The 15179-nt window shown below is 45.3% G+C and overlaps 1 protein-coding gene across 4 annotated transcripts in view; it reads left to right on the forward strand.

The window, feature by feature from the left end:
• Positions 1 to 15179, forward strand: part of Nckap5 (NCK associated protein 5) — an 843848-nt gene that overhangs the window by 626834 nt on the left and 201835 nt on the right. For all 4 annotated transcript variants that reach the window (XM_057769610.1, XM_057769613.1, XM_057769611.1 and 1 more), the window contains 2 exons: positions 1998 to 2066; positions 14351 to 14389. In XM_057769610.1, coding sequence (XP_057625593.1) covers positions 1998 to 2066; positions 14351 to 14389 — 108 coding nt within the window. The remainder of the gene's footprint in view (positions 1 to 1997; positions 2067 to 14350; positions 14390 to 15179) is intronic.

Below are 15179 nucleotides of genomic sequence, written 5' to 3' on the forward strand. Positions count from 1 at the left end.
GTGTGAAGGTAAAGGAGAATGCTTGTATCTGAACTACGGGTGAGAAGAGTAGAGAAAGGGGAAAATCATGTCTGAATATGTCCTGATGAGAGGGGGCAAAGGACACTGTTTAATGAAGCCTTGGAAGAAAGCAAAATGGGAGAAAGCTAACCCTGCTAACAAGCCTACAAAAGAGGTCTACAGAAAGAGTGATGGAGGGAGTCTCACTGAGCATGCGCCTTTCAGTGTAGCCTTGACTTCTGAAATCATGCTAGTATTTAACATATTCAGAACAATAACATGAAATCAGAAAGAGGGGAAATTAAATTTGAACACTGTCAGAAACAAATGAATTGCATAATGGACACCGGATGGGAGGCAGAGAGCTGGCCTGGTCACCTTTGGGCAGGGAATTTTCATTAATACCCTCACTCTAGAAGCAGAACATATGCTCACCTCTGCTTAGCACGGATTTTCATGGTGTAACAGTTGTCTGTGCACTGCAGGCGTGGAACAAGCTAGTAAAAATACTGCCTTTGGGAGCCCAGTTCTCACTGCAGAAAATGGATCCTAGAGATAGGAAATAAAGATGGTGAGGAGGGAGGAAGGAGCCAAGGGGGTTGGTGGGGAGGAAAAGGGAAGAGAGGACAGGAAGTGAATAGAAGGGAGTTGAAGGGATGAGAGGAAGAGAAAGGGAAGGAAGGAGGAGTGGGTGGGGAGAAAAATCACAAGCATACAATCGGGAGTTGTTCATATCAGAGACCACTGGCTATTAACGAGAATTGTGGACTAGAAGAACTCACTCTAGAGGGTATGATCAGTTCAAGGCCGAAACTGGAACAAGTGTGGACCACATTACCATAGTGTATATTGTATTTCAGGAAAAAATAACCAGCCTGTGGTTGTGCACAAGAGCATCTTAACACACATGCAAAGGATAAATGGGGCTTGTCTGGGACGTGCCTTCATGGTGCAGGAAAAGCTTAGAAGGAAAGAGAGATGTGACTAAATGTTGATCATCAAGATGTGAGGGAATTCTACATGGTTACTAAAAATTGTGTGTGTGTGTGTGTGTGTGTGTGGTGTGTATGTGTGGTGTGTGTATGTGTGTGTGTGCGTGTGCGCACACACGTGCATGTATTACCAAACAAAAACTCCTGGAACAGATGGAGAGAAGCTGTCAAGGGCACACACTAAAGCCTACTACATGCACTCACCAAACTGATTAAGAGTACTCCTTTCTGGGCTGAGGTGGCTCAGTCAGTACAGTGTTTTCTGTGCAAACATAAGGACCTGAGTTCGATTCCCCATAACCCACCCATGTAAAAAGCCGGCCAAGGCGCTGCCTTGACATCCCCACCATAATGGACTTCACCTAAACCATGAACGAGAATCAATCTTTTCTCCCTGAGGTTTGTCAGCTTGTTTTTATCCCAGCAACAGTGAAAGAAACTAAGATAGCACGTCAACACCCCGAAGCCCCAATCCCTGTGTGCTCTGGAGAGCACGAAAGCTCTAATGGGCTCTAATGAGGGTGGTCAGACAGATCCATAAGGACCGCTCAAGGTGTGGCTTTCTCCTTGTCATCTTATGTTCCTTTTGTGTGTGTGTGTGTGTGTGTGTGTGTGTGTGTGGCTTCAACAAGTATTAGGCTGAGACTATGCCAGGTCCTAAAGGAGTGGATTTAGGTGTTTCTCACATTTACATTTTCATAGCATAAGACAAATACTGGCATATTTCTGTGGAACACTCCTGCACAGCCCTGATTTGATTTTCTACTGGCTCAGAATATCAAGTTCCGATTTCTTAGACTCATAATGTATGCGAGCGAGCGAGCCTGTAAGACAAGAGTCATCCCTGCGATACTTATAATAGTACTTAGAGAAAACCTGTCAAAGGTACTTCTGAGAGATCACCCGGGGTCCTGGGGAGGTATATTTAGCAACCATATTGAATGAGTTGTCACATAACACAACGTTCCATTGATTTATGGTTGTTATTTCTGTCTCTTACTGCAGGCGGAGAACTCAGCACTGGCGCTGGAAAACGAGAGTCAAAGAGAACAGTATGAGAGATGTCTTGATGAGGTAAGGCTCCCTAAGAGGGCCGAGAGGGTGGGGTAAGAGGGAGAGGCCGGGCTTGTTAAGGATCAGAGGGCACGTGCGTTCCATGCTACACGGAATTGTAATACTTTCCCCAAGGAAGCTGTAATCAGTCTCCCCTGAGACACATTGGTCTCTCAGCCTCTCCCCCACATGGATCCCCTCCCCATAGGTGTGCCCTACATCTCCTTTATCCACTTCTCTCCCCTCCCTCCTGTATCTCTTTCCTCTCTGTCCTCTCCTTTCTCTCTCCTCTCTCTCCCCTTCCTCCTCTTTTTCCTGACTCAATCTCTTCTTCCCCCTTCTCTTCTTCCCCCTCTCTGCCTCTTTTCCTCTTCTTCTCCTGTATGAATGTCTCTCTGTATGTATATTTCCCTTCCCTCTTCCCCCTTCCGTCTCTGTTGCCTCTCCTGTTTCCTTTCCCTCTCCTGTCTCTCTCCCTTCTCTTTCTCCACTCTGCTCCTGTCTTCCTTCCCTCCCCTCCTCTGTAACTTTCACAGGGCATGTGTGGTTCCTTGGGATAATTGTCTTCCATCCTTGCACACACTTGGGGTGCCAGTCACTGTTTGGACGATTCCTTCTGTCCATGCAGTGCAGTCCTTGGCCCTGAACAGAGGAAGAGCCACAAGTGGGCATGCTATGTGTGCAATTGGATGCCTTCTCTGAGCAGTGAATCGCTGATTGAGTGGGTGGGGACAGCGTTCACAGTTGGCAACCTGAGGGGGGAAATCAGCAGATTGAGCACAAGGCAAAAAGAAAAAGGGAAGTCAGGAAGAAAATTTGAGTGCAATGGAAGGAGACAGAGCCCCACGCATGAGTAAGCTCAATAAATATTATCTGATAATGATGGCAAGATAAGAACAAAAATGGTGGTGGGGGAGGGGGCTGGAGCCTTTTCAGAGGCCCCAAACTCCCAGTACCTTCTCCCACTGTTAGGCATAGGAGCCAGTCACACTACTGCTTTTCACCACAGTGCTCCATTGGCCTTGTGGTAAAGCTCTCCTCAGGGACTCCATGATGAGAGCCATTATTTAAATGACATAACTTCTTTAAACATCGCCTCAGTGTGTTAAAACTCTCACACATTCTGTGAGATTCTGTTGGAAGATTATTAGAGTGTAGCTGAATAGATTTTAGAAAAATTGCATGTTATCTTGTTCCATTTCTTTACTTGTGGGATAGCCAATATCTTCAATTTTTTCTCCTTGCTAACAGACAGATAAATGTTTTCCAGCGAACTCCTTTTGATATTCTTACCCTCCCGATCCAGTCCATCCTCTCTCTCCTTTGACACTGTCCTAGAAGTTGATAGGGTGGACCATGAAGTACACAAGCCAGAATACTATAGCCAGAACCTAGCTAGAACCCATTCTACTGCCATCTTTCTCTTCGTTCAGACTAGTGGACTCTCCACCTTCTGAGGATGAATGTTTTGGCTATTTTGGTTTTCCCACACCAGTGTCTTCTATAGGCTGGGATAGTCCACACCAGTGTCTTCTATAGGCTGGGATAGTCCACACCAGTGTCTTCTATAGGCTGGGATAGTCCACACCAGAGTCTTCTATAGGCTGGGATAGTCCACACCAGTGTCTTCTATAGGCTGGGATAGTCCACACCAGAGTCTTCTATAGGCTTGGATAGTCCACACCAGTGTCTTCTATAGGCTGGGATAGTCCACACCAGAGTCTTCTATAGGCTGGGATAGTCCACACCAGTGTCTTCTATAGGCTGGGATAGTCCACACCAGAGTCTTCTATAGGCTGGGATAGTCCCAGACCAGTGTCTCCCCTAAGATAGGAGAGTCCCACACCAGTGCTTGTGCACACTGTGATGTAGAATGCACTGTGTAGCCAAGGATGACCTTGAACTCCTGTTCTCCCATCTCCCATGTTTTAGGATTACAGGCATGTATGCCATAATGCCTGGATTATTTGGTGCCGGGGAATGGAAGCAGTGCCAGCTGGCCTGTAGCCTCAGCCCCACACCAGTGGTTGTTAAGGACATGCTGTCTAGCCCTACGATATGAGCCATGTCTGGGAGCTTGGTATGAATGCTGACTCTCAGGATTCATCCCTACCCTGCAGAACCCTGGTGCCACTCAGGGGGCGTCCCGCATGTGTGTGTTAGCAGACTGTCTTGATGGTGCCTCTGCAGTCATGGCCTCAGACCGCTGACCACTCTGCCTTGGCACTTAGTACTTGCATGTTGTTGGGGAACTCTCCAGATGTCCCTTAAAATCACTTTTTATATTTAGTCTTTCAGTTGTTTAAGTTTTCTAGCCATGTAAATCGCTAGTGTTCATAACCCTCTGCCCTGTCAGTAATCAAAAACCCCAGGACAGGGCTGGAAAGAGAGCTCAGTGCATGAAATATGCACAAGTACCTGGGTTTGCGTCTTGGAGCCCATCTAGTACCCCAAGCATGGGACCATACATGTAGTCCCAGCACTTAGCAGGCAAAGGCAGGTGGGTCCCTGGGGCTCACTGTTCAGGCAGGCTAGCTACTCAGTGAATAGCAGGCTAATGAGAGACTGTGTATGAAAAATAATACAGCTAGAACCTGAGGGGATTACACCTGAGGTTGACTTCTGGCCACTGCTCATACCCACAGACACACACACACACACACACACACACACACACCCCAATCATTCCAGTATCCAAAGGTAAAGCAATCAGGAAAGTTGTTGTCATAAAAGCTGGCACTCAGACGTCGGGTCTGGTGGGGCAAGTTCAGCTTACCTCAGCCCTGCCCTCGGAGCAGTCCAAGTCCAGGACAAGAAAGACCAAATAGATCCAAGGCTATTTAAAGGAGCCAATAATCCCCCTGGTTTAAAAGTATTGATGAGCCAAGTTGTACTTTCTCCCCTTGCACAGAGATTCCCAGTGAGATGTGGCCTGTATTCAGAAGTCAGATCTATGGGCTCAAACCACGGAGCTGCGTACTTACCATGGTATCCCTTGGGTCATTCTTCATCCAGCTCAAAGCTCACAGAATTTCTCTATGGAAACTGGAGTCTGGCCGTGGAGATGGCTCAGTCTGTAAAACATAAACATGAGGACCTACGTTCAGACCCCCAGAACCTTTGTCAAAAGTGAGGTGTAGTTGTGCACACCCATAATCCCAGTGCTGTGGAGGCCGAGATTGGAGGATCCCTGAGGCTCACTGGTCAGCCAGTTCAGCTGAATCAGTGAGCGCCAGGTTCAGTGAGACACCCCCCCCCCCCAGTCTTAACAGTTTGAGCTGGAGAAGTAACTGAGGAAAGCTCTTCATGTCCACATCTGGCTTCAGCAAGCGCAAAGGCGTGCAAGCACATACAGACACAAGTGAGCATACGTGCACGAAAAGAGTCATCTACTTCCCCTGCGTTCCCCCACCCCTGTGCTATGTGGGCTTCTCTCGGGAAACCAAAATTTTCTCCATCGAATTCATTTGCCGTGGTTCCACTGACAGCAGGAGTTTTGAGGAGTGAGTCCCTCTGCTCCTAATTGCAGAAATTAGCAGTTGCCAGCAAGGTGATTTACAACAAAGAGCCACCTCTGAATAACACAAATGTTTTGTATTCATGCATCCCAGCCTCTGATTACACATGCCTGTTGTTCTGTAACTAATTGCGCGGCCTAGACTGTCTGTTTCCAGGCTTTGTAAGCGAATGCCCTCAGAGGGGCAGTTCCGTGTAGTAATAATGCGAAGTGCAAATTCTTTCCGAGGCTTTTTATACTAATTAGTCCAACTAACAAGGTAAGGCCTCATGTAAGTTATTTCCTTGCTCCTAAGTTCCGTAAAATAGACGCTGATGGGGACCGCGTGACTTCAGAGCGCCCTCAATCCTTTTTGCCCTTGTGCTTGTTTTCTGGGAAATGGAAAACTTGCTTGGGATTTTGGAGAATACTGGGGAATCTGAAATTCTGTCTGTGCTTTTACTAAAAGAACGTGTTTATTAGAAATAGGTAGATACTGTTCATAGATGGATGCACACGCATATGCCTAGAAAGATACACACTCTCACATAACTTGGCCCATGCACACACACACATAATCACGTACAGGCACATTGCCTCCACACACATAACATCAATGGATACATATACTACACACGTAGGTGAAGATACACATATACCCCCTCATATATAGAGTGAGAAATACCTACAGTTCTAACCCCCCCACCCCCACACACATACATAACACATACCATGACCTGGTAAACATACATACACATACACACACATGCACACTTCACTTCTCTTGTTTCTTGGCATTGGGGTAGAAAAACCACATCAAAAATTGCCCTCATTTCTTCATGGGAGTTTAGAAGTCTTTGTGATTCAATTTGTGCTTTCTTAGACTAAATGTTTGACCAGCAATCTGTTACCAGGTAGTAAATTGCTATTTATCCACAGTATTGCCTTAGCCACAGTTCCTTCCAGACCAACTGTTCCACATACAGAGATAGAATGTGTGTATGAAATAGACACGAGAGCATCCTTGGGACCGCTGCGTTGCCTTGAGGAGGGTTCGGTGGCATCTGACAAACCTGTGATGAGTGTCACGCCATGTGGACTCCGGCATGGAAACCTTAGACTAGCAGAAGTGAGGAAGTTAGAGGGTCAGAGAAGCTGCCGGGTGCAGTGGGAACTTGAGGAATGGACAGTAGTCAGCAGTGGGTAGGAGGAGAGAAGCAGGGCAGCAGCAAAGGGGCGGGCTTGGAGAGGGCATCTCAGCAGGAGCAAGAGCCAGTCAGGGTGTGGGTCCAGAAGAGTAGGTAACTCTCATGACTACCTACAGCTAAATTTGTCTGGAGAAGTGTGTGTGTATGTGTGTGTGCGTGTACATCATATGGAGGCCAGAGGTTGATGCTATCTTCCTCAGTCACCTTTCCCCTCGTTTTTTTTTTTTTTTTTTTTTTCTTTCACCGAATCTGGAGGTCACAGATTAAGCTACACTGGCTGGTCAGCAAGCCCCAGGAATCCCCCTGTGTCCACCACCGCACTACTGGGATTACAGACATGTACTGTCATGCTGTGTCTTCTGTGGGTGCTGGGATTCAAACCCAGGTCTTCATACTTGGCTGGCAAGCACTTTACTGACTGAGCCATCTGCCCAGCCCCAAACCTAGGGATCTTTCAATATTCTGCTGGCTATATTATGTCATAATCCAGATCTTGTTGGCCTCTGCTCTGGCATGGAGCCTGGGTCCTCATGTTTTTAAAGCCCTCTGGGGGTTATAATATTCAGTCAAGGTTAGGAACTGCTCTAGGGAGAACTTGTGTGTACTGTAACCAAGTGGTACATTTACAGAGTGACTGTAAGTAGGTGACACACTGGAAACAAGCCTGGATATAGTGATAAGGAACCTTGGGCTCACATGGAAAGGGAAATTTGTGATTATTTCTGAGTGAATGAAAATCTACAAACTAGGCATTGTGGTGACCATACCTGGAACCCCAGTGCTTGGGAGGTAGAATCAGGAGGATTAGGAGTCCAAGGTTATGCTTGGCTATATCCTAAGTTCGAGACCAGCCTGAGCTATATGAGACACTGTCTTTAAAAGAGAAAATAGGGATGATGAGGGAGGGGGACTTGATGGGGGAGGGGGAGGGAAATGGGATGTGGTGGCGTGGAGAAGGCAGAAATCTTAAATAAATAAATAAAAAATTTGAACAAAAAAAAAGAGAAAATTCTGTCTGTCTCTGTCTCTGTCTCTGTCTCTGTCTCTCTCTCTCTCTCTGTGTGTGTGTGTGTGTGTGTGTGTGTGTGTGTGTGTGTGTGTGTGTGTGTGTGTGCTATGTGCCAAGATCGGACTCACTCAGGAACACTCTCAGGCACATCCCACATCAGTGTCCTGCATCTTTAAAATCACCATCTCAGTCATGCCAGAGGAGCACAGCCTGCTCCTGGGGGTTTCCGGTGCCCAGTCGAGTGCATGCCTGGCTCCTCAGGGCTGGCTGCCCTCTTGAGGCAGTGCCTCCATTCTGTTTGCCATTATTTCTCCAGGGCTCGGTATGATCTTTAGTCCCCACGAAGTGTTAATGCATGTTTGTTAAATGACTAACAGAATGAATGGAGAGGGAACAGCAGGAAATTAATTTCCAAATTGTTTTCTTGCAGTCCCACATACACGTTTAAACGAATGCCTTCCTCTATCTCCTCAGAGGGAAACAGGCATCTATTATGCTCCAGCCCTACACAGTCCAAAGAATAAACAATGGGAGGGGAACGTACACATACTTAAAGAGCAATTTGGATTTGAAGAGACCGTACGGACTCTGCTTAGGCAAGACTCCGGGTTCAAACACCAGCACAGCTGTCCTATCCTTTAGGATAGGAAGGGAGCACCCTCATTTTATCTGACAACACTGTTACACAGAATAAAAGAAAGTTGTTTGAGGCTGTAGCTCAGTGGGCAGAGCACATTCATAACATACACGATGCCCAGGGCTCAATTCCCAGCAGTGCATAAACTGGTTGTCTTGGTGCACACTTGTACTCTCAACACCACAGTCAAGGTCATCTTTGACCATAGAGTGTAGATGGATTTTTCTTTGATCTAACAGCTCATAGAAAACAACATGGAGACTTTTTATTAATTAAGAAAGCTCGGCCTTAGCTCAGGCTCGTTTCTAAGTCACTCTACATGCTGCCATGGCTCGTGGCTCTTCCCTCTTCTCCTGCTTCCTCTCTGTCTCCTCTCGTGCCTCCCATACCAAGAGTCAGTTCCCCTTCTTTTCTCTCTGCCCAGAAGTCCTGCCTAACCTCTTCCTGCATAGCTAATGGCCATTCAGCTCTGTATTAAACCAATCAGATGGTACCTTGGCAGAGATACATCTTCACAGTGTGCAAAAAATTTATTCCACCACAACATGGACAGTTTGAGGCCATACTGGGCTACATAAGACCCTGTCTCCAAATTCAACCCTCAAGAACAAGGAGAAGAATGCAGCAGATGCTTAGTGGCATGTATTTATTTCTGCATTCGTGTCATGGGCACATGCACACACTTCATGCTTTTACAAATGAAAGCCATTGTTCTTCAAGTCTGACAGGACAGAAGTGGCCTGTCCTTGGGGTTCCTTTCCTGATTGCCATTTGCCATTGATGGAGTGACACTGTGCATTTGGTCCTGACTATGTGGCTTCTCAGACAATGTCGTCACTTCATACTTTCCCACAACTTCAGATCATTCCCATGTCTGATGAATGAAGAAAGTCACACTATCCTCCATTCACTGCACACCAGTATATGTCAACAACACAATCTACCTGTGGCCTGAAGTGTATGTTTATATATGTGTATTGTGTGGGAGTACATATGTGTTCACATGCATGTGGAGGCCAATGGTCAACCTTAGGTGTTGTTCCTCGGATGTATTGTTCACAGTGTTTGTTGGGACAGGGTCTTTCTCTGCCTAGAACTCACCAAGTAGGCTGGGCTAGCTGGCCAGACAACTCTAGGTATGCCCCTGTCTCCACCTCCCCAGTGCTAAGATTTTAAGTCTGTGCCACTACACTTTGATTCTTCTCTCCATTTTTAATGTATCTCCATGTGTGATGTGTATATGTATATGGATTTTTCATATGCATAGATACATATGGCTTTGAGTGCATGCATGAACCCAAGGTTGATGTTAGAGTCATCCTCAATTTTTCTTATTCCTTATTCATTGGGTCAGAATCTCTCAATCAAAACCATAGATCACCAACATGCCTGGTCTGCCTAGCCAGCTTGCTCTGGGGATCCCTTCTCTTCTACTTCTAAGGCTGGAATTACAGAAGGGCCACCATACCCACCTGTCATTTACATGGGTTTCTGGGTTTCCATACTTGGTCTTCACACCTGTATAGAGGTGCTTTACTGTAATCTCTGTGTGGTCATCCCCCTAGTCCCATGCCTGGCTTTGTAGAAGTAAGATCTGAGGGGAGAACTCAGGCCTTCATCTTTACAAGACAAGTGCCTGAGCCATCTCCACAGCCCTAGACCCAAGCCTTTTTAGTAACCAGATCCTAATAATCTTCTTCTTGTCCCCATCTGCCTCTTTATAGTAATCGATGTTCCAGAGGATGGGAAATCCCTCCAAAGAGTATTTCCAAATATGCGTGTTTTCAACTAGATTGTAGCTACTTTTCTGACATCAGAGTTGCTTTGTAAGACAAAATCCCCAAAAGAGCAGGGGAGGCTAGCAGGCAGCAGGAAGCAGGGGAGGGATGCCTAGGCATGGTGACTTTTCATCCCCCTCTAAGGACCAGTCTGCTGCTTCTAGCCCTCTTCCCCAGGGGAGCCCTGTGACCTTGTCAACTAAGTAAGAACTGGCTGAACCCACTACTGTGGTCCCTCAGACAGCCCAGGGGAGGACTCATTTGGAGTCCAGTAACAGAAAAGTCAACAATCTCACCTGCCTGTATCGGGAAGGTAAGCGCCTAGAGGAAAAAGGACCAAAGGCATAAATACCCAACAAATAAAAAAGCCAGGCAGGATGGCAAGCATCCACAGTCCCCATGCTGGGGAAATAGAGACAGAGGAAGCCTTGCCTTCACTTGCTGCTCTGTGGGAGGGAGCACTAAGGCACCATGTGGGTGGGAACGTCAGTTTTCTGACAGAATTCCCACCGAGGAGGAACGGAACAGATCTGCACTGTCTACTAGGCCCAGAGCTGGGAGGTCTCCACAGCAAACCTGGGCAAGTTTGTCCCGCAGCCCAGAGGCAGAAGGGCTGTCAGCTCTGCTGTGTGTGCCTCAGATCCCTCCGGCTCAGGCCAGCTGCTCTTCTGCCTCTCTTCTGAGAGGAAGCTGCCAGGTACCCCTGGAAGTTATTTGTTCTCATTAACTGGGCCTGGCAGGATGTGATTATCTGCAACCCAAGAGCTGAGGGCAGATTACTGGAGCCTTATGGGTAGGGGCCTATCCTGGGCAGCATCATGTGAGCCCATCAGAGACTGAAGGTACCTGCTCTAACACCAGCTCAGCGATACACCCGGGAGGGGTAGCTGTTAGCACAGCAAGGAGCCCGAGAAGCCATCTCCACTGACAGAAAAGAGGGAAGCATTCAAACCTTCCTCCCACAGAGCACCCATGAGTCCATCTGGTTACTTCACCTTCATGTCAGCAGCTACAAAAAATATTGTCCAATTTTCAGATAGGACAAACAATTGTCCAAAGAACATGCCAGAGGGAAACTTGTGCAATACAGAGTCAGAATGCCCACGGGGCAAGGAGCTGGAGTGCAGAGATACAAAGCTTTTCCTCCCGTGGGCTGTTACGGTTAGGATATTACTCTATGTCCCCCATTAAATCATAGATACAGCCATTTTATGTGACCACTGTTAACACAGAATGGCTTAAGAGAGGAACCAGTTTGGAGGAAGAAAGGAAAATATTGATATTCGGCAGTTTTATGAGCATGTAAATCAAATCCAAGTCTGAGGGTTTTTTTAAGTAAATTATTTATGGTCTGAATTAACTTTCGTATATTGTTCTCCAACTCTGCCTGCATAGATAGCTCAAGCCTTCTACTCTCCTTCATGTGCCAACAGTAAAAGAGGTGATGTATGGTTCGACTTTAAACTCTCAGCCACTTATAAATGGGAATGCATGTTTAGAAACTCCCCAGATTTGGGGCTGGGAGAGGTCTCAGTCAATAAAGTGTTTTTCTGCAGAAGCATAAGTTTGATCCCTAGAGCCAGCATAAACCAACAGGTGCATTTCTGTGTGCTTTTTAAGCACAGTGCTGGGGTGGAGAGAGGCAGGCCCCTGGTCAGAATGTCTAGCACAAATCAGTAAGCTATGGCTTTTGTGAAAGATGCTGATGCAAAAACTAAGAGGGAGAGAGATTAAGGAAAACACCTGATGGTGGTCTCTCACCCCCATGAACGTGGTACATGCACACCCATCCACTACACCCAACCCCACACATATAAATGTATGCAGAGCTCTGAAAGATACTATTTTCTCCAAGACTATTATTGATTTCAACGAAAACTTTTCATTTTAATTTAATGTCAGCAAGGTAAATTTGGAAAGGTTTTACTGGGCAAAGTACCCTTTACGCATATGCTGTAAACTAATAAATTATGGGTAGTCTTGATTCTAACTATTTACTTCTCATGGAGTAAATGCCTTCTGCCCAAATCTCAGCGCTAGCTTATGCTTTAATTTTCTCTGAGATTTACTGGTAGCCAACTGTCCTGAAGGATGCGTTGTTTTGTCAATATTGAGTCGAGAAACAATTAAGCCCTATGAAAACATTGACACTCAAAGCATTCCATGATTAGAATCAGGCACACAGAACCAAGCATCCCCCAAATAAATGTGTTCCCCAGAGCAAAAACAGATGAAAGCATGCACCCCAATTTCTGGCTGAACCTGAGAATCACCATAGTGATAACATATGTGTACTGTGTGACATGTTTTTTTTTGCTTTCTTTGTTTTATGTTTTTATTGAGCTATACATTTTTGTCCACTACCCCTCCCTTCCTCCCTTCTCCCCTTCTACCCTCTGCCATGACCTCTGCACTCCCAATTTACTCAAGAGATCTTGCCTTTTACTCTTTCCTATGTGAATCCATGTATGTCTCTCTTAGGGTCCTCATTGTTGTCTAGTTTCTCTGGGGTTGTGTCCTGTAGGCTGGATTTTCTTTGCTTTATGTCTAAAAGCAAATTATGAGTGAGTACATATGATATTTATCTTTCTGAGTCTGGCTTACCTCACTCCATATTATGTTTTCTAGATCCATCCATTTGCCTGCAAATTTCAAGATGCCAGTATTTTTTACCTCTGAGTAGTTGTATAAATGTACCACATTTTCTTATCCATTCTTCTGTTGAGGAGCATCTAGGTCATTCTTGGCTACATAGGGAGTTCAAGATCAGGCACCTTGGCTCAATAGTAATAATACAATACTGATAATTATGGTTGCTGTATGTTGCAAGAGACTCAATAGTGCACAGGTTCAATGGAAGTTCAGCAGGAGACAATGGAACCCTTGGCAAGATTGACTCTGTGCTTTCTTTGCCTAAATGGACTTAATATGTGGTTCTTGTTGTCAGTCACTTTTTAAATTGGGATATATGGAGAATACAAAGTGGTAGGTGTTGTTATGACTGACATTTGCATCCATGCACAGAACACATTGACCATATCTATCTCACTGCTACTCTGTCTTGTCTCCCTTCCTCCATCCTATTGGTTCTCTTTCCTTTCCTGAATAACTTTCTTTCCAGTTTCATGTCTTTCTTAAAAATATAGATTCTACACATGAGAGAAAACATGTTATTTTCTATTTTTTCTGAGTTTAAATTATTTTTTTAATATGATGATTCCACCTATATCTATTTTTTACTACCAACAAGATTTCATTCTTTATGGATAAATAATTTTCCATTGTATAGATATATTACATTTTCTTTGTTCATTTGATGGATACCAAACTGACTCCATAATCTCATCATAGCATATGCGCAGGTGACTTTATTGTTTGGTCTTTGAAGATATCCCCATGGGCCATAAAGTTGGGTTCTATCAGCCATCACTTTCAGACCCCATACAGAAGAAAGGAATGGTGATCCAGGTTCCCTTCTTCTTAGAGACTCTATTACATACAAGAAAAATAGTCTCCTTATATATTGTTGGCTGGAACTTTGTCCTATGGGAATAAAAGAGCTAGGATGTACCCGGGCCCCAGAGTCAAAGCACGGATCCTTCTGCTGTGGAATAAGTTTGCAACCAGCAGATTCTGTTACAAGAAGCAAACACGAAAGGAGAATGTAGGAGAAGACAGAGGAGGGACATGGGCCACGCAGGAAATGGACTGCCCCCTTCTCATCTGTCTGCCTTTCTGTGTTGCCATTAATTTTAGACAGAGGAACAGTATGGGAAAGGAGTGAAAGGAGAGCCAAAGGAGACTATAAACCAGTGAGATAGGAAACAGTGCAGATCATTAGGATGGTGTCTCTCACTGCTTTGCGGTTTAGCTTTCATGGAGTAGTTTACATATGAAAGGAGTTTATTTCCCCAAATATGGAAATGTAAAAGTCAAAGTGTGAATTACCTTCCCAGCTGAATCATCTTAATTAGCCACAAGGTCACCTTTGGATAGAGCAAAATATTACCCAGAAGGACATCCTTGTTCTGAAAAGAGAGCTCTTTCACGGGTGGAGAGAAGAGGGATACGAGGGGCTCATTGCAGGCTGGAAGCTGTGGGAAATTTGTTGACAAATGAGCCTGCATTTGTAGAAAGTCTGTTATAACCGACACCAACTTTCTTCCTCTTGTTGTAGGTAGCCAACCAAGTCGTTCGCGCTCTACTCACTCAAAAGGTAAGCTGCCCTCTGCTTTTTACCTCAAAGTGCTTCTGTGTATGGAGTGTTCCTAAGTCTGCCAAGATGTGGTCATACTTTGCTATCTGTTTACTTAGGTTGGAGCTGCAAATGTGTGCGTTGCGTGAGAAGTAATATCAACAAAAAGCTAATGTATTCATATAATTTAAGCTCTTGGGGGAATTAGAAGGAAGCTGTCCTTGTTTCATTTTTGTTGCTATGATATATCATCTGAGGAAAAAAAAATCAAAGAAGTCAAGGCAGAAACTGACGTTTTGTACCCATGGTCAAGGGCAAAGGAAGTAAAAGCAAGGCCCCTTTCCTCCTTGCTCTCGGCTAGCTTTGTCTTCTCCTCTACTTCTGGGTCCCTTTCTAGGGATTGGTGCTGCCCACTGTAGACTGGAACTTCCCATATCACGTAGAAGTCAAAGAGACTCCCCATAGATATGCCCACAGACCACTCTAATCTAAACAGTTTATCATTAAGACTTTATTCCCAGGTGACTCTAGGTTGGGTCACGTTGACAGTTAAACTGAAGAACACAAAAGCATTTTAAAAGTGAAAGACTTCCAGGCCCCCAAAAGAATAGCAGACTGTTTGCTTTATGTTTTGAAGCAAACTAAAGAAGTTGGTAGGTCATTCAAGTTCCTAAGATCTGAAGGTCTTAGGGACAGCATTGAAAGAGGCCTGTCTTAGTTAAGGTTTCTTTTGCTGTGAAGAGACACCATGACCATGGCAGATCTTATAAAGGAAACCATTTAATTGTGGTAGCTGGCTTACAGTTCAGAG

Source organism: Chionomys nivalis, chromosome 5 (genome assembly GCF_950005125.1).
Source record: "Chionomys nivalis chromosome 5, mChiNiv1.1, whole genome shotgun sequence".
In the NCBI taxonomy this organism is placed as follows: Eukaryota; Metazoa; Chordata; class Mammalia; order Rodentia; family Cricetidae; genus Chionomys; species Chionomys nivalis.